The sequence below is a fragment of the Desmodus rotundus genome, chromosome 9 (genome assembly GCF_022682495.2).
Source record: "Desmodus rotundus isolate HL8 chromosome 9, HLdesRot8A.1, whole genome shotgun sequence".
Taxonomy (NCBI): Eukaryota; Metazoa; Chordata; class Mammalia; order Chiroptera; family Phyllostomidae; genus Desmodus; species Desmodus rotundus.
Genome location: NC_071395.1, coordinates 42,799,789 through 42,827,141, shown reverse-complemented (window position 1 = coordinate 42,827,141; position 27,353 = coordinate 42,799,789). Strand labels below are relative to the sequence as shown.

Below are 27,353 nucleotides of genomic sequence, written 5' to 3'. Positions count from 1 at the left end.
GACTCTGGACCAGCCCTTTCTGTCTGAGACCCGAGCCCCAAGACAAGCAAAACTGAAGACGGACACTCCAAGGATAGACAAGGCAGCAAATGCTAATCCAGGGAAGAGTGAGGTGGAAGGCAAGACTGGACTGCCATCTGCAGTCTCACAGAGGCTGCCAGCTGGCCCATGTGAGTGCTGTCCAGGGAGAAGCCGGGAAGCGTGGTAGGAAGCCTTACTCAATGATGTGCCGGGCGTCCACCTCAGAGACGTCATCACTGTCTGGATCTGGAATCTTCTTCTTCTCCTCCACAGGCAGGGTGGGAGGCTGCGCTGGCTGTGGCTGTTCCTCCTCCTCCTCCTACCAAAAGACAAGGCTGTGTCACCTCAAGATATCCCATAGGGACAGGCACAGGGATTAAAGGGGGGAAACACACTTTTGGAATGTATCATGCCTCTTTTTTTAATTGACCAGTATTTTATTTTTAGTTATCCCAGCAGAGTCCAGACACTTCTTTTCAAGGCTAACTCAGGGTACTCTGTACTTTAGTTACTACTAAGAGATTCTTCACGCCCCCGCCCCCATCACACCATGTATTCTACACATTTATTCCTTGTCTAACCTATTCAAGACGTTTTACACTGGAATCTCTAGGATTTTCCTCAATATAAAACATTTTTTGAAAAGATTTACTTATTTTCAGAGAGAGGGGAAGGAAGGGAGAAAGAGAGGGAGAGAAACATCAATGTGAGAAACATCGATCAGTTGCCACCCATACACGCTGTGACAGAGTACCAAACCCACAACCCAGGCGTGTACCCTGACTGGGAATTGAACCAGTGACCTTACATTTTGCAGGACGATGCCCAACCAACTGAGCCACATAGGTCTGGCTTCAGTATAAAACATTTACTAGTCAATTTTCAATATTTGCTCCTCTTGATTTCCTTCTAACTTTAGTGATATGCCTTAAAATGCCTAAAATATGTTCAAATAATACTGGTGATGACAGACAGAGGTTTTCTATAAACCTGTAAGTTAAGTATAAATGTTGTTTCATGAAAGTGATTTTTCAGCATTTACTGAGATAATGAAGGGATTTTGCATGACATATTAAAAAAATATACATGAATGCATTTGCCAATAGTAAACCGTCTTTCTGTTACCATATAACTCATACAGAGTCCCAGTCATTATCTTCTGTATAATGGAACTGCTATAAAACTAAAAAAAATACATTGAACTAATCTGCAAAATAATTTCAGTAAAAATCCAGTGAGATTTCTCTTGGTGCATGCAATATGATTTTATTATAAATAGGTGATAACAGCACAAATGTTTTGGGTCAAACGCCCCCCACATAACTGGTAGACTTACCCTAACTGATATTATCATATCTGAAATTAAAATATGGGTGAGACTTTTGGCTAAGTCTGAGTGAGGTTGTCAGGAAATCCTCTCTTCCAACAATCCTCTCTTTAAGCTGAACAAAATTGGAGAGAGCAACCATTTCAGATCTCTCTGAGACTGAGAAGTATTAATGCTTAAAAAACCGCTGCCCTTCGGGTAAGAAGCGTGGGAAATGGTAGTGTTCTTACGTGGGACTACTTCCACCCCCCCCACCCCCCAGCTCCATCATGAAGGTTCTGCCAGGGCGGGCAGGTCGCGAGGCCTGGCCGCTGAGGCTGATGGGGACTCAGTCGCTTTATGGCAGTGGGTGGCGCCCACACCAGTGGTACTGCTGGTGGGGGTGAGGCCTTCAGCTGTGGTTGGGGAAAGCTATTAGTGGCCGAAGCTGTGCCCATGTGCTGAGGAAACAAGAAATGGCTGAGCAGAAAATAAAAGCCTTCCTGGCTCTAGGTGTGTGAGCACGATCTCTGCCCCACCGCTGGGTGACTACTGAATTACGAAGAAACACGTCCCACTGCTTGAGAACCAGGATTAAAAATAAAAGTGAGAATAAAACCAGAACAATAAACTGAGCAGAGACACCAAAGGCAGCGCCCACTGAGAGGGAAACAATTCCACAGATTTAGTCCATGTAAATTACTAAACAAGCAAACAAACAATACTATCAAAACAATCATTTCCAGGGAAAAAGTCAGAATCTAAAGTGGCTAAAATAGGCTTCCACTGAACATTACAGTACCAGAAAAAGGAGCAAGTGTGGTAAGTACTCAAGGAAAAGCAACTGAACATGTCTCTATTCCCAGATGTTGGACTTAGAATTATAACTTTGAAGAAACCAACATAAGTACTTCAAAGCTACTATAAATATGTCCAGGAAATATACTAAAGGAAATCATCTTTAAGGACAATGAATCAAGAAATAGTTCAGTTGGTTAGAGCACTGTCCCGGTACATCAAAGTTGCGGACTCGATCCCCAGTCAGAGCCCATACAAGAAGCAACCAATGAATGCAGAAATAAGTGGAACAACAAATGATGTTTTTCTCTCTCTCTCTGTTTCTCAAATGAATAAAAAAAAAAAAAAATCGCAATAGAAGACAGTAATGAAAAACTCCCTAAATTTGATTGAAAACGCAAAACTACCCAGACAAGCTGAACAAACACCAAAGAATATAAATACAAAGACAGGTTTCACAAACTGCTAAAGCCAAAGACAAATAGAAAATCTTAAAAGCAAAGAAGAGAAAAACAAATTATCAGGTAAAGTAGAGTAGCATCAATACAATTAGTAGCTAATCCTCGTCTAAAACAAGAAGCCAAAAAGTAGGAGAAAGACATTCAAAAGGAAAAAGGCTGTCAAACAAATAATTCTATGTCCTGCTAAATTATCTTTCCAAAATGAATTTGTGACAAATAAAGAAATACCTTCCCAGCCCTGACCAGTGGCTCAGTTGGTTGAACCATCGTCCCATACACCAAAAGGTTGCAAGCACAATTCCAGGCCAGGGCACATACCTAGGTTGCGGGTTCAATCCCCAGTTGGGGCACATACAGGAAGCAACCAATCAATGTTTCTCTCTCTCTCTCCCCTCCTGCTTCTCGAAAATCAATAAACATATCTTCAAGTGATTTAAAAAAAAACTAAAAAAAGTTTAACAACAATTAAAAACTACAGAAGAAATAAAATGCTACACTAAAAAATAGTTAACCCAAAAGAAGGCAGTAAAGGAGAAGTAGAGAAAAAAAGACAGGAGACAAAGAAATAGCAAAATGGCAAACGTAAACAAAATCATATCTATAAATTAACGTGAACAGTATAAAACTTAAAAGGCAGACACTGGCATCCTAGATAAAAAAAGCAAGATCTAACTCCGCTATTCCAGATTCAAATGAACAGATAGCTTTAAAGTAACATAACAAAAACATTTACACTATGCAAACAGTAATTATAAGAAAGGTGGAGTGACCACACTAATATGCAACAAAATAAATTTTAAAACAAAAAATATTACTATAGACAAAGACGTATTTTATGATAGAATGTTAAGTATATTAATAATTAAATACAAGAGGGGACCTCCCAAAAAACCAGGAATTATCTTTCGGAAGGCGGACCCCTTGTATTATAGGCTGCCCCGCTAGGTCAGTGTTCTAGGAACACAACTGTATCAGTGTGCCAGCTGTCGTTGTTGTGACAGGCTGCATTAGGCTTCAGTGATTTTTTTGGAAGACTCTTTCAACGTGTTTGCCCATTTCATCACGGGTGATTTACAAGGGCAACGCCCGCACCACATTGAGTGTCCAGCAGTTTTTGAACAAAAACAGTATGACCCCCTTGCTCCACTCTCCCAATTCACCCAAACTCATGCTGAGCAACTTTTTTTGTTTTCCCAGTTGAAAAAAGTTCTCAAAGGGAAATGTTTTGCTGATGTGGAAGAGGTGAAATAAAAAATGGCAGAAGCACTGGATGGTATAAAAATCGATGGGTTCAAAAACTGTTCTGAGCAGTGGAAAAAACAACTCAATAGGTGTATTGCATCAAACGGAGAGTACTTTGAAGGTGACTGAAGTTTAAATGTGAAAGAGAAAGTACACAATTTTTTAATAAATAATCCTGTTTTGGGGGCCCCCCTTCGTATACCTGTCAACACAGCATCAAAATATATGAAGAAAAAACTGACAGAATTTAAAGGAGAAACAGACAATTCAACAAAAACAGCTGGAGATTTTACTACTTCATTCTTAACAACTCACAGAACAATCAGAGAAAAATCAGCAGATACACGTGACCGGAACAACACTACCCACCAACTCAGTGTAACTGCCAAACTGCCACACCAGCACTCCACCCACAGACTGCAGCATCCTTTCCACGTGAACATGAAACGGTCCCCAGAATGCTAAACTATACAATTAGCCTCAGCAAATGTGAAAGAATTGAAATCATACAAAGTGTCTTCTCAAATAAAAAACAGGTCATTTCAAAGAGAGCTTATGAGATCAAAACCGGGAGCTCTTAACTCTGCGACCTAAGATTGAGGTTCTCCATAGGGTGTAATAGACGCTCAGTGTTTCCTGAGGAGATGTAAGAAATTTTTAAAAATCTGGGAAATTCTCAAATTTTTAAAATTTAATAACACACTTCTAAATGACCCAGGGGGTCAAAAAAAATCACAAGAAATTAGAAAATATTTTGAACTGAATAAACACAAAAACAACATATCAAAATGTATGAACTGCAACTTAATCAGTGCTAAGAAGAAAATTTACACCTTTAAACACCTATACCAGAAAAAAGTCTCTGCCCTGGCTGGTGTGCCTCAGTAGACTGAGTGCCAGCTTGCGAACCAGAGGGTTGCCGGGTCCAGTCCTGGTCGGAGCACACACCTGGGTTGTGGGCCAAGGCCCCAGTAAGGGGGAGTGTGAGAAGCAACCATACACTAATGTTTCTCCCCCTCTCTTTCTCCCTCTGTTCCCCTCTTTAAAAAGAAATAAAATCTTTAAAAAAAAAGAGTCTAAAATGAATAATGTAAAGCTTAGATAGACCAGCAAACAAAATAAAAGGCAAATTATTAAATTACCAAAATGAGCAATGAAAGAGATATCACTACCAACCCCACAGAAATGTTAATAAGGAACTATTATAAATCACTTTATGCCAACAAACTAACATGAAATGGACAAACTGCTAGAAAGACATAAATTATTAAAACTGACTCAAGACATAGATAAACCTTTGTTCACTTAATAGCGTGCTAGAGTCCTCGAAGAACAACTGCTGACCTTGTTCACTGACTCTGGCCGTGCTGTGGCATGGGAAGCCACCAGGTTAGTGACATGTGTCAGACGAAAAAAAAAAAACGAGGTTAACAAATCTGAATAAAACCTGTAACAGCTAATTGAATTAGTAACCAAGAATTTTTTCACAATGAAAAGGCTCAAATGGAAAATTCTATTAAATATTTTAAGAATAATACCAATTATTCACAAACTCTTCCAGAAAGCAGAGGAGTGAACATTTTCCAACCCATTCTATAAGGCCAATGTTAATCTAACTATCAAAAACACACAGATATATCACTAGAAAACTACAGACCAATATCCTTCATGAATACAGACCCCAAAGACCTCAACAAAATGTTAGCAACACTGCAATATACAGAGAAGACTGTATACCAGGACAAAGCAGAACTCATCCCAGGAATACAAGGTTGAATTAATATCCAAAAATCAATTTATATAAAAGCATATTAGTAGATAACAGATAAAAACCAGACAATCAAACTTAATGACAGAAAAAGGAGAAGACAAAATCAAACCCATTCATGATAAAAATTTCAATAAACTAGGATTAGAAGAATATTTACTCAATTTGATAAAGAGCATCTATAAAAAACCTGCAGCTAACACCAAACAGCACTGACAGACTAAATGCATTACACCTAAGACTGGAAAAAAGACAAGGATGTCTGCTTTTGACATTTCTATTCAACCAGTGCAATAAGGCAGGAAAAAAGAAATTGCAAAACAAAACTATCAGAACAATAGAAGTTTAGCAAGTTCATAGGCTAAAAGATCAACATTTTAAAACATCAACATAAAAAATTCAATTTTTTTATAATGGCAACAAAATACCTAAAAACTCAATTAAAATTCTATTCATAACAACAACAAGAAGTATAAAATATTTAAGAATAGCCCTGGCTGGTGTGGTTCAGTGGACCGAGTGCTGGCCTGCAAACTAGAAGACAGTTTCTAGTTAGGCAGTTTCTTAAAAAGATAAACATAAACTTACCACGAGACCCAGCAATGCCACTCCTAGGTTGTCTACCCAAGAGAAATGAAAACACATGTCCACACATACACGTGTGCAGAAATGTTCACGGCAACATTACTCGTAATAGCAAGGGATGGAAACACGAATGCCTCACTGGTGAAAGGGCAAACAAATACGGCACACGTGTTCAATGAAATGTGACTCAGAAGTAAAAAAATAAAGGCCTCTTGACACACAGAACATGGATCAACCTGCTAACTGAAAAGAGCCAGACACAAAATACTACATGTTATACGACTCCACTTATACGAAATATGCAGAAGAGGCAAACCTATGGAGACAGAAAGTACATCAGTGGTCTCCTGGGTCTGGAGGAGGGAGCAGGAAGAAGCTAAAAACAAACAGGAGGGAGCATTTTTGGGGGACGGAAAACATTCTAAAGCTAGTATGCAGCAATAATGGGACAGCTCCGTAAATTCACTAAAAATTACTGAATTGTACACCCACTATGGGCACATTTTTATGGTATGTAAATTACACCTCCATAAAGCTGTTAAAAAATTACAACAAAATATTACACTGGTTGAAGAACCATTAGAATGTTAAAAGAAACTGAACAGGTAGCCCTAAAAGGACTCGAATGGATATAAAAACTATACCATTTTTTAAAAATATCACCAGTCAATAAGAAGGGACAGCCTTTATAGTATGCCTATTTACTTAGTACTGCTGGGGTCGGGGTGAGGGGCAGTCAAGAGCTCCACCCGATACCCTACACCAAATACATTCCAGAGGACCTAAGTGGTAAGGAGGAGGAGAGTAAAGGGAGTAAAAGCAGGACAAAGGAAAAGATATATTTAGGGGAACAGTGAGCTGATTTCAGACTGGGATAAATATAAAAGAGTGCTTAAAAATTCAGTTTAAAAATACTCAACTGATCAGAAATAAGCAAATGAATCAAACCATTCACAGAAGAAACCTAAATGATCAGTTAACACCCACCACAATGTTCAGTCTTAAAAGCAATTAAAAAAATGCCCATTAAAATTTCCTTTTTAAAAAACATATGGAGGTGGCAAAGCTTTTTAAGGCACCTGAAAGCCTTTTAAGACACTCACCCAGCTGAAGGGGGAGTGAAGAACACCCTGCGGGATGCTCCCTGTGTGAAATGAACGCTGCTTTCAGAAACTCCACCCCTTGCTCCCTCTGAGTTATCCTTCCCAAGTTTTAAATTCTAATTAATTTGATAAAGTTGAAATTAAAAATCATGTGCAGTTAGAGGCTACTGTATTGGATAGCGTGTCTCCAAAGCACCCACTTCCCCTCAGGACTGGGGCCTAGGCTGTCCTCTGTCCATCTCATCCCACATGACACCCACGCAGAGTGGGAGAGGGTCACAGCATGCAGAGGTGACTGAGGCACAAGGGACAGAGGTCACCGCTACAGAGCTCCAAGGGCCTTGAGAGAAGGAAACGGACTCTTACCTCCTCCTCTTCTTCTGAGCCACTTTCTTCACTATCAGATCTTGGAGCAACTTCATACCTAGAAAAAACATTAGTGTTTTAACATAAATCTCCCCCAGACCAGCATGACTCACCCCAGCAAACTAGCTATTTCCGAATGAAAGCAAAATCATCCCCAGCTGCCAGCCGCTCCCACGGAACGAGGCTGACTCACGGTCTTGGCTGCATCTGGATCTGGAACTCAAGGCCCGACTCACCCCGGGTTCATCTCGAGCCAGGCCTCCAGCTGCCCGGCTTTGGGGGCATCCGTGCCTGTGAGGATCTTCCCGCTCTCCACATGGATCACTTTCACAGGCAGGTCACTCATTTGGCTGGTCTCATCCAGAGGCTGAAAAAAAGCCACATGGGCGACTCACCTCAGATGTTCACTAACCATGGCCAACTGGGGAAGTGCGCTCCCAACTCCATACCCCAAAAATGGCACACCACCAAGGCCAGTGGCTGTGAAATGGGTTACCTGTATATTAATAACTCAAGAAAATATAGAACCCATTGACAATAACAGTTTCTTTGAGGTAACTGACATACTTGTTTTCATTTTCAAATGGGTAATATATTCACATAGTTCAAAATTCAAAATAATACAGAGTGGATTCTCCCTGATCTCCTGTCCCAGAGCCCGACAGTTTCTCTCGTCACAGATGCCCAACGCTATCAGTTTCTCAGGCATCCTTCCAGATCAATTCCATGCATCAGAAACAAGAACTGGTTTCTCCTCACTTTTACACAAATGATTGTCCTAATCACATTCTTCTGGCCCTTGATTTTTTCCATTTATACTCTATTTGCTACTTCACCAAAGGTCCACATTCTTTTTAGTTAAGTCGCCAACTGGAATATTTGAAAAATATAATAACTACTTCTTAGCAACAAATATGAAATTCTTTGATTTCTCATTTTAAGATGTCAACTTTAGTTGAACAGTTCCCCCTTCAAATTTCCTGGAGAAAGAATTCAAAATAAGAATGAATTTCTTAGTGTAAACCTTTGCATTGTGAAAATTAATAAACAAAAAATTGGATCAACTAAATTGGATCCAATTCAATTGAACTAAACTTGGAGGTGGGAAGGCCTGTAGAGGGAGCTCTTGTGCTCTACCACTCTAAGCCAATTACCCCAAACAGGAAGTCAATTACAAACCCAACAGAAAGAGAGCTGCCTTGCACGCCCCAACACAAAGTGCATCCACTTTACTACCCAGCAGGAGAACGGTATTCCTCTTGCACATTAACAAATCTAGCCAATTAAAACCTAATGAGAAGCTACCATCACCTAAACTCTATTTCAGTAAGTTTTCATCTTTCTCTTGATGACTTTTCTGATTCATCTTCATTTCTATGAAAACCTATCATCTTGCATAACCCCCATTTGCTAGATGAGCTGCTACCCAACTCATGAATCATTAAATAAAACCAATTAGATCTTTTTAAAAAAAAATTTATTGTTATTCAATTACAGTTGTATGCCTTTTCTCCTAAAACCAATTAGATCTTCAAATTTACTCAATTAAATTTTATTAACAGGATCTTCCAGGTATTTGTATCCTCCTCTCCTTTCTTCAAAGTGCTACGCTCGCCACAACACCATCCATACAGTAGAGAGAGATCAGTCTCTGTGCACATGACAACCTCACCCTCAAACCGGCCCACCTTTGTAAGGGGGGGTGAGTGGTGAACCAACCCGAGGCACAAACCCCCAATTGGTGACTTTCACCACGAGTGCTCCTTGGGAACACTTAACGATGCTGATGCCTGCACCTACCCACCCAGGTAATTCTAACTTAATTGCTCTAAAGTTTTATAAAAACTCCCCTGGTGATACCGATGTACAGTCAAGGTTGAGAACCACTGGCTGGGAAAAAGGACAATTCACAGCCACCAGTGAGTGATGCTTCTGTTACAAAAGAGACCAGGAAGAGAGCCCTCACAAGGAACCAACCTTGCTGCACCCGATCTTGCATTTCCAGCCTCCAGAACTGTGAGAACATAAATGTTTGTTATTTAAGCCACACAGGCTACGGTGCTATGGTGTTTTGTTATGACAGCCCAAGCTAAGAGAGCATCAAAGGTAACACACAAGGAGGCTCATTGCAGCAACATGTGCAACAGGAAAAAAGGAAACAACGGAAATCACTATCAATTGGGAAGGAGGTAAAAACAGTTTCTCAGTGCAGGATCTTTGTAATATAATAGCTTCAAATGGGAAGCAAACAAAAGACCTATCAATCTGAATGATGAAATAGATTCTAACATGTCAATGCAATAAAATGAAAACGGAGCTAATGACTTGATATGGAAAGTGACACAAGATTTTTGGCTAAGTGGGAAAAGCCTAACTAAATGTCTAGATTGACCCAAATAGTCCCAAAATAACACAAAGAGGATAAGCATAAAGATTTCAGGAAGTATAGAGAAAACATCAACCAGGTATCAATATGCAAGCCTGGGCTTCTACTTTTCATGTTATCACTAAAATTTTTTCTGTAAGAAGTATTACATTTCAGCAGCATTAGAAAGAATAGGGTAAGTGTCCATGAGCTAACACGGGGAAGACTGTCTGAGATACAATGTGAGGTGAGAAAAAGAAAACCATCCGGTCAGTGGCTCATGTACAGAAGAGACAAGGAGCAAACACTCCAACAATTACTCCTGATTTCCCTCTGGGAAGTGGGATAAGAAGGGGTCAGGGGAGGCAGTAAAGATAATGCTTCTTATTTATACATCTCACGGTTACACATCTTTCTCCCAAATGAGTGTGGTACATCAGAATGGGTGCTTTCAGGAGGTGGGCAGGAATGTTGTGGAAAGATGGGTATGTGGGGAGAGCAAGCCCTCTCTGAGTGGGCCACTTTGTACAGTTCTGACTTTTGGAACAAGCCAGTGTTTCACAACCTAACTAAATCAACAATGAGTAAATAAGTAAAACCAACAGGGTGGGGGAAGTCACACTGACGGGCACAAAGGGAGAACTCATTCAAGAAACTTCTGCACATAATATTTGGAGAACAGACTTGGGATGAAGAACTCCAAACACACACTGACTTCTACTTAGGAGGTTCCTTTTACAGAGGGGGATGCATTAGCAGTTCTGAATGTACATCCAGTTATTCTAGGATTGAGCAAATAGGGAAAGGTATCATGGCTAATGGGAGCCAGGTTTTTGCTGTTTTCTATATGGAAAGCGAGGATAGAAATAACACCATGGCATTGGATTAGAACTGGTGGTATCAGTGTGACCTCAAGGTGTTTACTATGCATATACATGAAGAGCAAGACGGGTGTACACACACATACACCTATTTCCACATCTGTTTGGTGAGAAGGCCTAGAAGCAATGACACCAAGGAGCAATGCGCACTCCTAGATTTTAATTTTAAGATATTCCTTTTCGAGGAAAGAAACCAGGGCTCCTGGGGGAAATGACCAACTCCAGGGCTCAGGCAAGCAGAAGATGAGCCTGACCATTTTGGTGTACAAAGAAGTCAGGAGGCCCCAAGAACAGTGGGGACACATCAAAAGGATGCAGAAATTTGAAGGGACTCCTACTGGCCCAAACTGAAACAATTTGAGCATGAAAATAAATATTGATAATGAAGGATTAAACTAAGTAATCCCTTACACTAAGTACCGTATTTTTCAGACTATAAAATGCACTCCCCCCCCAAATTTGGGAGGAAATGGGGGTGCGTTTTATAGTCAGCATGTAGCTTACATTTACATCGGTGAAATATTGTTATTTATATTATTAAATATTTTACCACATTTTTTGCTTCAAAAATATTTTTTCTGTTTTCCTCCTGTAAAACCTAGGTGCGTCTTATGGTCCGAAAAATACAGTAAGAATCCATGAGATGGCGCTATGTTTCATGGGCCAAATGGGAAAGAAGAAAAAGCCTTTCGTTCCTGCACAAAGCCAACTAAAAAAGAGAGAAGGAATGATGTGGAAAAAATTACCATTTCATAACCACTGAAGCAAAAACAGATACAGGCAGAAATAATGGATGTTGAATTCGTTGGGTGGAAGTGTTTGAAATTACAATTATGTGTACATAGTCTCAAGTATCTCCTCACATGGCACTTAATCACAAAAGGAAAAACATTAACTCCACAGCAGGGATGCCTTGGCCAACACCAAGAGATCAAGGATCAAGGTCAACAGCACCCGTGATGGAACAAATCTGTGCCACACACTCCCAGTGTGATGCACCAAGAGTAGAGCATCACTTCAGGGTCTTCCTGCCGAAACACGTAACCTGATCTAATCACAGGGAAACACCAGTCAAACCCAAATTGAAGGCCACTGTAGGAAACACCTGGCCTATGCTCCCTTCAAATTCCAAGGTCATAAAAAGCAAAGAAAAAGTGAGGAACTATTTAAGATCAAAGAGAAAAGGGATTACCACTGAGTGCAACATGTGAACCAGGGTTTGCCGTTGCTGTGAAGGACACTAGGGAGACAACTGGAGAGACCTTCATAAGGGCTGTGGATTAGATCACAGTATTGCATCCATGTTCATTTCTGGTTTTTGATAATTGTACAGTTACAGAAAAGAGCGACCACATTTTTAAGAAATACACACTGAAACACATGGAGGAAGAGGGCCACCATGTCTGCATCTGATGCTCAAATGATTTAGGGGAAAATGATGACATATGAAGACAGGGAATCTGGGTGATGAGTACACACATATTTGCTGTTCTTGGACCACTTGGGAATCAAAAATTACATTAAAGTAAAAAGTGAAAAATAAATAATGTGGCATGTGCATAAGAAAAGATTTCTAAGAAAACACCTAATATTTAACGATGTTTCCTCTCGGTATAGGATCAAGGAGAGGGTGGGATGGTGGCAGGGGACATATATGGTTTCTTATCATTATGATATACAGTTTTACAGCTTAAAGAAAAAAATAATAATAAAGAATGAAACAGATCTAAGCTCCAGAGCTGCACTGATATTTCCACAAAAAGAAACCCCTAGTTCCTCACCTCACCATCAGGTCCTATTGCAGGTGTCTGTCCTTCTGCATTTTCTGCCTTCTGGAAGTAAAGAAAGATACAGTCACTCCCTGATGGGGAGGCTGAGGCAGCACACACCAAGAAAGCCACTCCAGTCCCCAGCATACCTTCTTTTTCTTCTTCTTCTTTTTCTCCTTGGCGACCTGGGCGGCCTTGTGCTGCCGTACCAGCTCGGTGAGGTTAGCCACATACTCATCTGTCTGCTGTAAGAGGTAGGCCAAGCGCTTGTCCTTCTTCTGGTCAATGAGCTTGCGGTACCCTTCCTCATCTTCTGCCTGCAAAAGCGTGTCGTTATGGTGTTTGCTTGTGAGGCCTGCTCATCCATCAGCACTCAGAACAGGCAAACCAGAGTCAAGAAGTCCGCTGGGAGTTACTGTTAACTAGCAACCAGACTCACATTTAGGCAGCTCTTAGTCACACCCAGCACTGCTGTATACAGGCCTTTCACACAACTATCACCTCTGCCTTCAGTATTTCCCCAACTCTCACCCAGAGCTATGCCCTGCAGAAAACTGCTGGACAGACACGGTCCTCTCCAGAGCTATTTATAAAGTCTACTATCAAGTTCTGTCCCCTCTGTTCACAACATGCCCCAAATCCAAACCCTCTCTTCTACCTGGTCCATGCAATATCTCTCCCACAGACCCTCTGACACAAGCCCCTCCTGGCTTTCTAAGAATAAACCAGCCCTGGCTGGTGTGGCTCAGTGGCTGAGTGTCAGCCTGTGATTCAGGGGATTGCTGGTTCGATTCCCAGTCAGAGCACATGCCTGGGTTGCAGACTGGGTCCCCAGTGGGGGGCACGCGAGAGGCAACCACACACTGATGTTTCTCTCCCTCTCTTTCTCTCTCCCTCTCCTCTTTAAAAAATAAATAAATAAAATCTTTAAAAGAAAAGAATAAATCAGATCATATCACCCCAGCTTATAATCTGTGATTCCCCCTCATGTTCAGAGGTAAAACCACGCCCTCCCTTTGGCCTGCAAGGCCCCATGTGACCTGCCTTTGGGACTCTGACTTCATGCCTCCCCCACACCATTCTCTTCCAGGGGCTACTTGCTGTGCCTTGCAATTGCCTTTTTCCCACCTCAGGCCCTTGACATTGATTCCTCTATCCCTAGGAGACACTTCCTCCAAATTTCCACATTTGTGGGTTATTCCCACCCTTCTGGTACCACCCACTCAGTCTCATCCTTGTCCTGCTTCATTCTCTTAAGTGTACTTTCAATCACCCAAAACTGTCTTACTTGGGCATCTCTCTCTCTAGGGCTGGCAGGGAGCCCATGACGGCAGGGGCTGTGTCCTTGTCTTTAATACTGTGGCCCCTGTACACACACTAATGCCTGTCAATATCTGCCCAAATAGAGAATCATCCGGAAATAAATGGGCAGAAACACAGGAAGGGGGCGAGGACTCCGGATTGTACCACTGGTGGCTCACAGCCAGGAGAGGCTGCCACCTTCACTTTCTGGAGGACCTAAGAGCAGCCAGCTACCTGAATAAGGTCATGCAGTCAGTCTAATGGTTGGTGTGACCAGGTCCAGTATGAGGCCAGTTCTTTCAGACCCTCAAACCCAAGCCCTCTGTTTCTCTTTGTTCCACCTCTAACTCTGAGCAGCAGAATGCCTCAGTGTAATGCATCGTGATGGATTCCCCATCCCTGCAACACCAGTGCACACAAAGGGATAAACGGCCCCAAATGCAGAATTTTACCATGAGCCTCCGCATCCTCTCCTTCTCGATTCTTTCATTTTCCTTCTTCTGTTCCCGTTCTGTGTTGGCATGGTACGTGGCCACTGCCTTTGTTAGTTTCTGAATTTTGCCTGTGACGGATCGGTGATATTCTTTGAAATCCTTGGCATGCTGAAGAATGCTATTGAGGTATTCCTACAGGGACACACGAGACAAGATTGGCTACTCAATAGGAGTCGCTGCAACACTTCCCAGGGAGACACAAAACTTTAAAGGCAGCTTGTTTAAAACCAAGACAACATAATCAAACTACACCGTAACTGTTTGCCTACGAGGTTCTGTGTTCTCTGTGTAAGGATGGAGCTCAGCGCTGGGGGCTGTAGTTGGAAAGGCCCTCCTGTGTACACAACAGACTCGGCAACCTTGCCAAGATAAGCTGGTGTGAATGTTAACCACTTCAAAACGCTCCTGACCTTCCACCAAGTTATTGTACTGCTAGGATTTTTTTTTTTTAAAGGAAATAGCGGAGATTGGCCAAAAATTCAAGAACAAGAATGCCCATCCCAGTGTTTGATTACTAAATGTATACAGAAGAAGACTGGAATGGCATATATACCAAAACGCCAACAGTGGTCTACACTGAGCATTGACTTTTTCTGTTATTTTAAACTATACCAGTAATAGACACTGACTGGAGGAAAGCTTCAGAAAAAATGAGTGAACAATAAAGACAATCATCCCAAATCCTACGTGAAGAAAGATTCTGGTCTCCTTGACTGACCCTGTAAACCCTAACGTGGGTCAGTCCCTTCCCTGCTCAGGAGGCTCCACGGCTCCCCCCTCACCCAGAGCAGTGGTCCAATTTGTCCGCTCGGCCCACAAGGCCCTGCATGCTCTGACCATTCCCTCCCTGTCCCCGCCTCCTGTCCTTCCCCTTGCTCCACATGGATCCTTGCTTTTTACAGAACACACAGCACCTATCAGCCCCAGGGTGTTTGCACCTCCCGGTCCACCTGGAAAGCTCTTTGCCCTCATGTCCACAGGGCTCTGCTCAGATCTCACCTCCTCAGAAAACACTTCCCCAATCATCCTGAGTCAAGAGCTCCCCATGGCTCTCAAAGGATGCTTTGTGTTTCTTTACACCTTATCACCTCCCAACATGTTACATGCCCTTCAGATTGTGGTCCATCTTCTCCTACCACTCAGTTATGTCCAGTAATGTATTTTTAGTGCCTAGAATACCATTATCATGAACAGAAAAGAGAAACAGTGTGTTTAGACACAGAACAAGACTCAACAATGTGCAAGCTGTAAGGACCTAGGTACACAGATGGGCCAGCAGGGCAAGCAGTGCAGCTGCTGAGGACGCACCTGGTGCTTCTGCCGGCGCTTGCGCTCCTGCTCGATCTTCTGCTGCTTCTCCAGCTTCTCAGTGATGCGGGCCTCGCGCAGAGACTGCCGCTTGCTGCGCTTGTAGGCCTTGGCATTGAGGGCTGTCTCGAGGGCTGTGTCCCTCCTCATACACACCACCACCTCCTGCCGCAGCTTCAGGAAGGAAGAGGAGAAACATGGGCACATCTTGGTTATGTCCACACAGAATGAAAAACTACACCATACAAGTTACGCAGAGGGCTGCTACCTCCTGAAGGGTCCTCGCTAAATGCCATAAGCACAAATAAGTGTGTGTGAGAATGTCTGATAACTGCATGAGGGTGGGGCAAGCACAGGTCAGGAGACAGCTGCTTCTGAACACCCCAGAAGGTCCTCTTATTACCTGAGGGTCTCCAGCTCTGTTTTCACTCAACCACATACAAAATATGTCCCATAGCTAGTTCAAAAGTCCAGCACCCTCAGATATTGACCTATTTAAATTTCCTGCTTTAAGCTGGTAATTGCCACGTAAGACGACCCACGCTTATTCATACCAAGAATACCCAATGTGCCGCCACTGTGCAGGTCCTGGAGGGGAAGGAGGGAACAGTGAGCTATCAAGTGTGGATGGGCACTGCTGCTTTCAATGGTCGAGGAACATTTAATAATTGCCCAGCAAGCAGTTGTTTGAATCTAAGGATTAGCTTTGGCAGAAAGGGCTCTTTTTCTAAAGCTCCAGGCCTGCGCCTGCACCCACCTGCCTCTGGAAGTTCAGCAGCCTGAGGGCCTTGAGCTCAATGGTTGCTTTGGTTCGCAAATCCCCGGCCAGTGACCCGGGTAGGTTTTCAAGTTCCTGAATTCGGTGAGCTATGCGAGCCTGCAGCCTGGGGTGCAAAAACAGAAAAAGGGGCAGGCAATGAGAGGACTACAGAGGGGCCCTCCTATGCCCTTCTTTAAAGCTGGAGCCTCAGAAGAATCCATCCTTTGTGGGAGGAAGATGCCAGGTCATGAGGCAGCAGATGGCTCAAAAACAGATGCCAGCCACAACACACAGAGGAAGACAGCCACGGAGTACTCAGAGCTACAGCAAACAGGAAACCAGACAGGGCACAGCTGACTGACAGCACTGCAGTGGCGTGAGCCAGCCTCTGGAGTCAGGCAGGCCAGGTCTCCTTCCCAGCCCTGGGAACCTACTTAGCCTGGGAGCCGCAGTGCCCTCATCGATAAACTGGGAGATGCCTCAGAGCATCCCTGCAGGCTGGGTCTGAAGTTCAGATGGGATAATCCCCTTACTCGGTCTTTCACACTAGTCATTGAGCACCTTCTTTGTGCCCACAGCCTTATTAGGAAGACAGGTCATAAAGGAGTTAGAAAATTAAACATCTATGTTAATTCCAGAGATTGGCAAATTCTCTGAGGAAAGGGCTGGAGGTGAGGAGGTGGGCAGGGCCTCTATGACGAGATGACCTCAGCAATGAGACCTAAGTGAGCACAAGGAGTCATGTACTGCCTATAAAAAGGCCCTAAGGCAGAAATAAGCCTAACTTGTTAAATAAACAGAAATTGGAACAAGGAGAGGGGGTGGGTAGGTGAGGACAGAGCACGGGGCATGGGCTAAACAGAAAGAAGTTTACTGAATGTATAAATGGAAACCAATGGCAGGTTTTAACCTGCGGAACAGAGCTGATATAAGTAAACTATAAAAAGAGACTTCCAACTGCTGTGTGGGAAACAGAATGCACAGCCAAGTGTGAAAGCAGGGAGGCCCCAGGGAAGAGGTGCAGACCAGGTGGCAGTTAACAGTGGCGGTGGGGGGGAGGGTGCTGAGATGAGATGATGTGTTAAGGGGTCATGCACCACCTATACAAAGGGGGATGAGGGAGGACAAGCAAGAGCCAGGGGCTGCAGTGTCCGTGGCCCAGTGAGCTGCTGGACAGTGGGTACATGGGAAGAGAGACAGAAGGGAAAAGCAGGGGAACGTGAAGGTATCTGGACAGGTTATCTTCAAGCTGGCCACACAGGCTGGAGCTCCAAGGCATGTTATGGCTGGGATGCACTCTAGAGATGGTCATCAGGCAAAGGTTTACTAATGCTTCTGGGAACGTACAGTGAATGAGGCACAGTCTCCTTTCACGGAGCTCACACTCACCAAGGGAGGCCTGCCCTGAGCAGGTTCTAAATGCAGTGGGGAAACAGGAAGTGCAAGGTGCTCAGGGAGTGAATCTCAGGTGCCCCCATCACACAGGCTATGTGCCAGGCATCCTCCATGGCATCTGGCACCCAGGAGGCCTCGGCAAAGCAGCCAGCAACTAGTGACATGTGAGCAGGACCCACTGCAGAGCCCGCGGGGTTTTCTTTTTGTCTGTTTGTAGTGGGAGGGGTTGATGAACCAGAAGTTGAATACACAGTGTTGGCGAGGAGAAACAGGTACTTTCATTCCAACATACACCTGAATGATCTCTGCAAAGGGCAGTTTTGAAGAATCTACAAGATTCTCCTTGTGCATCCCCGTACACAAGCAATGCCACTTTCAGGGATTTATTCTGACATATGTGCGTATGTGTGAAATGAGAAACAAACACACAAGTATATTTATTATGGCACTGTCTTAATGCCAGATTAGAAATAACCTCAAGTCCACCCAGCCAGGGGACTGGCTGAATAAATGACGGTATCTTTAACAAGCAGAATTATGTGCAACCGGAAAAACAAAAAGCTCCTTTGGGACAGACAGGGGAAGATCCCTACAGTATGTTCCTACAGGAGGAACACGGAATATATCATGAACCATTTGGAGACAATATATGGCTGCCTGTACCTGTCTACTTGCATACGCACAGCATTTTTCTGGAAGGATACACAGCAACCAGGGAACCTGGAGACAGAAGCGGAGGGAGATTTCCGGTGGCATACCCCACGAGCCTTTGGAACTGCGAACCACACCAGTGTGCGTCAGGGCAGACTCGGCTGGGGTGGCCTGAAGCACAGCAGCACCCTCACCTGTACTCCCGCTCCTGCAGAATCTCCACAGGGTCCAGGCCCCGGGGTTTCTGGATGGGGGTGATGCGGCTCTGCTTCTGGTGCAGCGGTACCATTGGTGCAGGCTGGGCTGGTTGACCTGGCGACTGCGTCTGGGGTGGCATCACGGGAGAAGCGGCAGGCGGGACAGCGGGGGGCGCAGGTGAAGGACGGCCAGTGGGCTGAGGGGGGATCAGCTTCTGAGGTGTGCTCGTGGGGGCAGCAGCATTTGCCATGGGTCCTGTGGAGTCAAGTAGCAAGGGTACAGCATTTAGTTGCAGGTCAATTCGAAGTGGAAATAAAAAGCCTGCTTGGTGCTCACTGCCCTGGGTACAAACTATGCAGGCCACACCTCCCCCATCTTCCCACATCTCACTGCAACTGGCATGGCAAACAGCTTCTCACTCAGGGGTCTGCTCTCTCCTGCCTTATAGTTTAAGCCTCTTCCTGATCTTGGCCTATATGCCCTTTCCTGAAGCCTTGTACTGACCCAAATGCCGAATCAAAGTTCGGTCTTTCTGCACAGCATTTTCCTAACTTCCACCTACCAAGGCTCAGACAAAATCTGATTTAAGCGATTAGCTCATTCATGCCCATCACTAAACCTCAGGCTCTATTGGAATAGGAACTGAGTCCATTTTGTCTACTGCTTCCACTCAACAGAAGGACCCTCAAATACTTGCTGACCTCTACATTTAACAGAAGGAAGAGAGGCTGCACACAGCGAGGGGACAGAACCCCGAGCTGCCCTGTCATCCTGCTGGCCTCCCACAGTGTTGAGGGGGTATTCTAGGAGGGAAGGAGCTCAGTTGTGAACTCCAGGCTTAGAGGCACCATGTCCTAAAGGGTTGTGTATACAGCTGTGCCTCCCTGTGGCCTCCCACTGGAGTCACAGTGGACTCGTTCATTCACATCCTTCTCTTCTTAAGAGGCCCCAGAATCTCTGTGACCCACAGGACAAGGGTGGGCAGAAATCATGGAGTGGAACCAACCTAAACCTTCAGAAAATAACCAGGGCCAGATAAGACACAATAAAGACAGGAGAAGAAATGAGGGCTTGTCTTTGGCCCTCTCTCTCTCTGGTAAGGCACACCCCCCCGTCTTTGCACCGCGTAAGCTCATGATGGGAGTCAGGCTACAGACATGGCACCAAGACAGAGGGAACTCACCTTCAGGCCAGGGCTTGGGAGGCCCTCCAGGAGGTTGGCCTGGCATCCCGGGGGGCACACCTGAGGGTCCTGGGGGGGGCATGTTGGGCCCTCCCATACCTACACACACAGAGAGACAAATAATAGGATAAAATGTGTCCTGTGTTCATCCTGCACCCACCCTAGTGGGTAGCCCTGTCTCCAGGGAACACACCCAACAACAGGCTCCTCTGTGTGGGCATCAAGGGGGAGACAGGGAGCTGGGGAAAGAACATTTTTTTTTTAAGATTTTTATTTTCTTATTTTTAGAAAGAGGGGAAGGGAAGCAGAAAGAGGGAGAGAAACATCAATATGCAGTTGCCTCTCACGTGCCCCCACCGGGGACCTGGCCTGCTACCCAGGCATGTGCCCTAGACTGGGAATCAAACTGGAAACCCTTTGGTCCGCCAGATTAGAAATAACCTCAATCCACTGAGCCACACCAGCCAGGGGTGGAGAAAGAACATTTACCTTGACAGGAGCTTTGCCTGCCTGTCTGAGCACCCTGAGTACCAGGTGCTGTGTCAGTCCCAAGGGGAAACCTGTGACCAGCAGGTCTGCCTGACACTGCTGCCCCCACTTGGTCAGTGTGCTGAGAGACCCCTCCCTTCCCCAAGGGCTGGCAATGGTGGGCCTTACCGTGGGGCCTGCTGTAATTTGGAGGTGCTGGTCCCGGGCCAGGCCCAGGGCCAGGCCCAGGGCCAGGGCCGGGTCCTGTTGCAGACACAGAGGGTGGAGGTAGTGTTGGCACCTGCTGCTGCATCCCAGGCATCGGCCGCTTGCCCTGCACCGCCATCTGCAGGTGGTCAGGCAGGGGCTGCCCCCGGGCCAGCATCTTATAGGCCATGATCTGAGCTCTGAGCTGGTGCAGTTGGTTCTGGTTAAACGGTGTCGGGCCCCGGTTCTGCTGTCCCAAAGCCTGGGGGTCAGCACCATCCAGTGGGGCCCCTCCTGGTCCAGATGACATCTGTGGGCCAGAGGACGGGCCACTGGCTGGAACCGGACTAGAAGCATGCTCAGAGCCACCCAGTGGTGAGGGGTAACCTGCAGGGAATGCAGATTTGAGTGGTCACTTGGCAGTACACATCCAGTGATTTTTAAGGCAAAGACAGTAACCTTCCCCACAAGCTCCTACTGGCACCCACCCTGAGACGTGGGATGGCCAAACTTTTTCATTCTTGTGATTCAAACATGAGGCACTCAGAGGGCACACGCTGGCAGCCAGTGTGATCAATTTTGTTCGGTATCAGCAACCACCTTTCAGTAAGTTGCTGATAGTTCACACCAAGAGGTTACACAGGCCTAGGCGTTCTCTGGTCCTGGCCTCCTGCCCCTGGCCCTGGCCAGGCCCACTCCCTCAGTTCTGTTACCTGGGGAGCTCCTGAGCTTCCTGCCCCAGGGACAAGAAGTTAACTGTTCCATCACTTCTCAAATGCCTGAAAAAGCCATTCTGAGCACTTGCTTAAGCACAGCCTGGGCCCAACTCCCAAAATTCTGAACCCCACTGTTTTGGGGCAGGGCCCAGGATTCTGCATTTCTAACACACTCCCAGGTGGCACCAGAGCCGCCGTCTCACACCTGGCACTGAACACAGTTCATTCCCACCAGTACTCGCTGTCCTGGGGCTGCTCGGAGACAGACAGCATGAACAGGGCACCAGCCAAGCCCAAGCTCAACAGCCCTCCAAGGGTGTTTCCCATTGTCCTGTGTGCTCCCTGTCTACCTGTGGGGACCCGAACAGGAAAATGACCTCAGGACTCCTGGCAGGTGACAAACACGAGGAAAGAAGGAAACAAAACACTACCTTGGGAGTGCTGGTCCATGGGGCTTGGCGGAGGCCCCATCCCTGCGTGGCCCCCTGTCCGTATCCCCATGCCCTTCATCTGGTTGTAGCGAGGGTCATCCGACATGCCCTTCTCATGCATGGACTCCATTGGCTACAAGAAGGGTAATGACAAGGCAGGATCAGCAAGGGGGGGACAGGAGGAGGTAGCACAGCAAAGCACTGCCTGAGAGTTCAATGTCACTGAAAACACCAGGCCATTTGCAGAATTGCCAACATGACCAAGTGGCCTAGGTCCAAGACAGGTCCTAACAGCTATTTAGATGTCAAGCAGATACATAAAATAATGCCAACCAGTAGAGGGTGACCACCTAGGAGACCAGTGGTTGAAAGGCAAGGAGACAACCAGACCAGGGCGCCAGGCAAGAGCAAGGGATTAAAAGTGGAATGGTGACTGCCAGCTCACAGCAGGGGCCAGGATAAATGGCTCACCCCCCTCCCCCGCCTCTGATCAAGTGAACCCAGCCAGTCAGGGCAGTGGGCCTGGGACTTCCTACCTTGTGCATCTGGTGCATGTTGTCCTGAGGGTACCCTCCAGGCCCCTGGCTTGGGATGGGGTGTCCTGCTGATGGAGGGCCCGGACTGGGCCCCATCATGCTGTGGGCAGAGCCAGGGGAGGGACCAGGGCTAGGGCCCAGCATGGCTCCCGGGGAGGGGCCTGGGCCTGGGGAAGGGCCTGGCCGAGGAGTTCCACCCAGGGGTGGGTCTGGAGTGGACATCTTCACAGGAGCTTCAAACAGTGGTCTCCTGCCAGAAAGAAGTCAGAGTCAGTCTGGGGTCATGGCTATTGGCTGGGTGGATCAGAGTCACATCAGAAGCACACATCTGACAGGGAGATGGTGCCTTTGACATGCAAGCCCCTGTTACCCAGACCTTTCCCCTCCATTGCTCTGGGAGGAGGCCATACACAAAATCATAAAAATCCCCTGAGGAAGGGGTAGGACTCAGGAGGTGGGGGCTTTGCTCCTCTTGCCATCTTTCTGATTACAACAAAGGGTGGTGCTGATCCGCTCTTCACACCACTCTAATGCTTGCTCGCCTTCCAATGTAACAAAAAGGAGAGCGTGACTAAGGCTCAAAGCCTTTGCCAGCAACAGCATGTGACCGGACCCTCATAAATTCAACAAAAACAAATATTCATGGCAAGTAATAGTGGTTTTCCATTTAAGGCAAGACCAAGTTTCCTTTAAAATAAGTGAATTTAAGTTTAAAAAGTAGGTTCATTTAAAAAAAGTATTACATAAATAATGGCACTCTGCCATCTCAAATACTTTGAGAGTAATAATCAAGTGTCTGGTTTGACAAATATTTTTGTCAACTAAAAAATGACACCCAGAACTACGACCCAGGGCCTCCAGCAAGTCCACAAATAAGCTAAAAAAAAAAAAAAAAAAAAAAAATCCAGCCCTGGCTGGTGTGGCTCAGTGGACTGAGGGCCGGCCTGCAAACCAAAGGGTCGCCAGTTTGATTCCCAGCCAGGGCACATGCCTGGGTTGTGGGCCAGGTCCCCGGTGGGGGGAACGCTAGAGGCAACCACACATTGATGTTTTCTGTACCTCTCTCCCTCCTTCCCCCCCTCTCTAAAAATTTATTTTTTTAATCTTAAAAAAAAATTCAATGATACCGATAAATTATGCTTGCTCAGATAGGACCATGAACTGATACATTTTATAAATGCTTTCTACAATAAGAGTTCAATTTTCAGGTAACTCTTAATCTTTTATGTGGTTATATAGCCTTAAATAACACTTTCTTTATTAACCTCTTTCATCATGATGGAGTAATAAAGTCTCAGTGGTGAAATCTGGAAAACACAAAAGGCATACAGAAGCTTAAAATCACCCATCATCCCACCAGACACAGAATAAGTGCTTGCTGGTCCTACAGAGAGAAAGAAGCAACTCTGTCCTCCTTATCCTTCCCAACCCAGTGCAGGAGGAGGTGTGTAAGGAGGGAGGGCTGGGAGGCTCCCTCAGAACCCCCAAAGTGGTGATGATGAACCTGAGACATCCAGGGTGGGTCTTTCTTAGGACGGAGAGCTGCTCTGGTGCTCTCTGGGACCCTGGCTCACTTCAGTGCCTCCCTTCGTCTAGGCTGTTCTACGTCCAGACACACACACAAACTCTCTCAACAGAATCACTCAGCACACTGGAGGCAAGCTTCTCTTCATATAATCATACCTATGACCATTTTTACCATGTAACAGTGTTCAAAACCTCAGGAGCTCTAGTGGTCCCACCCCATTCTCTCATTTGTGCATCCAGAATTACTGAAAAGCCCCTATCCTGTTGGCATGTCACAAATCTAGTTTTTGTTTCTGTGGACTTTTTGTTGGTGTTTTTTACAATGAGTCTTATTGTCCCTAGACATTACTGGGCACTTCTGGTTCTAAGGGATAAATTCTGTTAGGAAGTTCATGAACATTTTTAATTCTCTTGATTAAAAAAAGGTTTAATTTGAAAAACGGAGGTATCTTCCTTGATAAGAGATCAAAAGCCCAAACGTCTTTATGCCAGTTTCATGACCAAATAATTAGAGCAGAGAGGATCAGGAACTTTGGCAGGTCAGAAACCAGTGGCCAGCACACCAGCCTGACCATGAACAGACCCTAACATGCGAGAAAATGCCCCTCCGTCTTCTGGGCACCCCAGATTTCCCCCAAAGCTCAAGGAGCCTCAATGATGGATTTTAATCCACTGTGCAACAATGCTGCAGACTAAGTGTCTGCTCACTATCCCTTCCCCACAAATCCAAACCCAAGAAGCTCAGGGGAAAAACAAACCCAACTTTTAAAAACAAACAAAAAATATATATATACATTCAAGGCAGATTCCTTTGGAAGCAAACTCTGACCTGATTCAGCTCTGTGTGCATGTTTACACTTTCTGCCACAGAAGCAGGATCATGTTTGATCCTGAGCCACAGCCCCAGTCTCTGCCACCTGACAGCAGTCTGCATTCTGTATCTAGTTTGTTAAAATGCTGATTCTGGAGCCTGAAACCTCCAGCCAGGTGTTTGTCTACGGGGAGGACACACCTGCAGTCACACTTTTCAGGTGGGAAGCCAGGCAACACTGACATGGACATGACTGGGCAAAAGGTGATGGCTGCCCAGGGCTCTTCTTTGGCCCCTTCCTGTCCACAGGCCCTCTCAGGCCAACAGAACACTACAGTGAAGTGGGAAGTAAAAAGGAGTCCTGCAAATCCCTAAGGAATCCTGCGGCATCTGTCAGCTCAGGGTTTCCTTCTCACTTGGAGGTCTCTTTTCTAAGCCAACTGAAATAGAACCCGTGCCACCTAGGGGACATCACCTCCCTACCTAAAGGCAGGCGTGCTGACAAGCAAACACTGGTAAATGCCTTTGCAATGATGGCCCTTCTAAAGGTAGTTTACACTTAGCATCAGACCTTCTTTCCTCTTCTTTCCATCAAAAGACATGGTACCTCCAGGAATTAACTGCCTCCACGGAGCAATGACAACACACAGCACCCACCAGATACTGGAAGGCATCAAAAAATAAAATAGAGACTTTTGTGCCAAAATATGGTAACATTCACTTTTGAGAAGCACAGGGTTTCACAACACACTTTTTAAAATGGTATTTGCGCCCTGGCTGGTGTGGCTCAGTGGGTTGAGTGCCAGCCAGCCTGTGAATCAAAAGATCGCCAGGTTAGATTCCCAGTCAGGGCATGTGCCTGGGCTACAGGCCAGGTCCCCATTTGGGGGCATGTGCACAAGAGGCAATCAATCACACATTGATGTTTCTTTCCCTTTCTTTCTCCCTCCCTTCCCCTCTCTCTAAAAATAAGTAAATAAATAAATCTTTAAAAATAAAAAAATAAAATGGTATTTGCTTCAGAAGCTGCCACCTCTGACAAGGCAGGCTGCAATGAAGCAGACAAATGCACGGAGCCACCATCAGCAAACTCACTTGAGGAGTGGAAAGCTCAGACACGTGGGGAGTGCCAGTAATGGGGACCCAAAAAAGTGCAAAACCATTCCAAGTGGCACAGTGGGTAAGACTCTGTCAAACACCAAGGAGACCAATCAGGATGCTGGTGCCACGTGTGGACAAGCTCCGTCGTGGTAGAGAGACCAGGAAAACAGAACCTGGAGCTGTTCTCTGGTCCACAGTATAGTACTGAGCAGGGGCCTTTTATTTCATTTACCTGTAATCAGCTGTACCATACCTAAAGTACTCCGACTGTAGGTACACATCTGGATGAATCCTGGATCAGACATAGCATTTCCAACATTCCAGGTGCCCTCAACTCCTTTCCCAGTGGAAGCCACCCTCCCAGGCAGAACCACTGTCCTGACTCTCACTGAAGATTAGTTTCACTTGTTACTGAACTGCATCTGTCAGTGATTTGCATCTGAAGAGCAAATCACACAGCAGTGTCCTTTTGCTCATCTGGAAGGGCCACCCACGTTGCTGGGTTATAGCATTCGTTCTTCTTTATCTGTCCCGTACAGGACGTCATGCTACCGGGTTTAGGCTGGCGTGAATAAATCTGCTATGAACAAAGTCACCTGGGGTACATGCGTGCTCATTTTTCTCGGGTTTCCAGGAGTGGAACTGACGATAAGGCAGGCACAAATTTAGCTTTGGTAGAATTGCCAGTTTTCCAAGTTGGGACCACAATTCTACACACCAGCCTCCCCTGAGCAGTGGTGAGCCTTCCAGTTCCTCTACATCTGCATCAACACTTGCTGCTGCTGGTCTTTTTCTTTTTCCTTCAAATGAGTGTTTAATTCTAGGTGGTACCGAATGCGGTGCAGAACAAAGACTGAGGACACACTTTACCAGGATTCTGGGCTGGGATTACTCTGACCTCGTAGCTAAGGTTGAAATGGCAGAAGTGTGAGCAGAAAAAACAGGTCTTCCTCTACTACCTCAAGGACATGGGGTAGAGAAAGGGAAGGGATACTTTAATATCCAAGGGGACTGGGACTTATCCCCGCCCCTTGTGATTTACAACTGCTGAGGATGTATCTGTCACAGAGAAATCACAAGAAGGAAGATCCAGCCAGAGAGGGAGGCAGAACTGTGGGCCAGTGTTGTGGTAAAGACCTAGTTTTACCTACAAAAGGACTTTCACTGGTCCCACTGACAGAGGGGTCCCTGAGGCTCAGGGACCCACAGTAGGTCAGTGGACGAAATGCAGTCACAAGGCCAAGGTCACTGGGCAACTCAGACTCTGAGCATGGACTCTATCACCTATTAACTGCACGATGCTGGATAAGTGACTTAACTTCTCTGAGACTGTTTCTTCTTCTGTAGGCTGGAGCTGAGACCAGTGCCTCAGGGGTCACAGCCAGCATCACATGCAAGGCACATACAGGCAGGAAGTGCTACCACACTGCTGGTGAAATCAAGGGTCCTAACATTTACTGAGCAGGTGCTTACTCCCTGTCACTACTGTCCTAGAAATGTCACACAGATTAAGTTCTTCCACCCTCCTTTCCCATACAGAGATGAGTAAACTAGCCACAAAATAAGTAATTATGCTGGAGGACTTCAGGCCAAAATGATG

At 45.6% G+C, this 27,353-nt stretch overlaps 1 protein-coding gene and 1 pseudogene across 5 annotated transcripts in view; one reads left to right on the top strand and one right to left on the bottom strand.

Annotated features, from left to right (window-relative positions):
* The window catches only part of SMARCA4 (SWI/SNF related BAF chromatin remodeling complex subunit ATPase 4), an 83,346-nt gene that overhangs the window by 44,215 nt on the left and 11,778 nt on the right, over nucleotides 1–27,353 (bottom strand). For all 5 annotated transcript variants that reach the window (XM_053910382.2, XM_053910381.1, XM_024556800.3 and 2 more), the window contains exons 2-14: nucleotides 22,315–22,564; nucleotides 21,779–21,911; nucleotides 20,614–21,018; nucleotides 19,957–20,055; nucleotides 18,770–19,028; nucleotides 16,527–16,653; nucleotides 15,770–15,943; nucleotides 14,420–14,593; nucleotides 12,815–12,982; nucleotides 12,678–12,728; nucleotides 7,887–8,017; nucleotides 7,651–7,708; nucleotides 219–340 (exon numbers count right to left, since the gene is read on the bottom strand). In XM_053910382.2, coding sequence (XP_053766357.1) covers nucleotides 219–340; nucleotides 7,651–7,708; nucleotides 7,887–8,017; nucleotides 12,678–12,728; nucleotides 12,815–12,982; nucleotides 14,420–14,593; nucleotides 15,770–15,943; nucleotides 16,527–16,653; nucleotides 18,770–19,028; nucleotides 19,957–20,055; nucleotides 20,614–21,018; nucleotides 21,779–21,911; nucleotides 22,315–22,536 — 2,123 coding nt within the window. In that variant the 5' untranslated portion in view covers nucleotides 22,537–22,564. The remainder of the gene's footprint in view (nucleotides 1–218; nucleotides 341–7,650; nucleotides 7,709–7,886; nucleotides 8,018–12,677; nucleotides 12,729–12,814; nucleotides 12,983–14,419; nucleotides 14,594–15,769; nucleotides 15,944–16,526; nucleotides 16,654–18,769; nucleotides 19,029–19,956; nucleotides 20,056–20,613; nucleotides 21,019–21,778; nucleotides 21,912–22,314; nucleotides 22,565–27,353) is intronic.
* LOC112301597 (small nucleolar RNA SNORA25) lies at nucleotides 4,363–4,480 on the top strand (annotated as a pseudogene).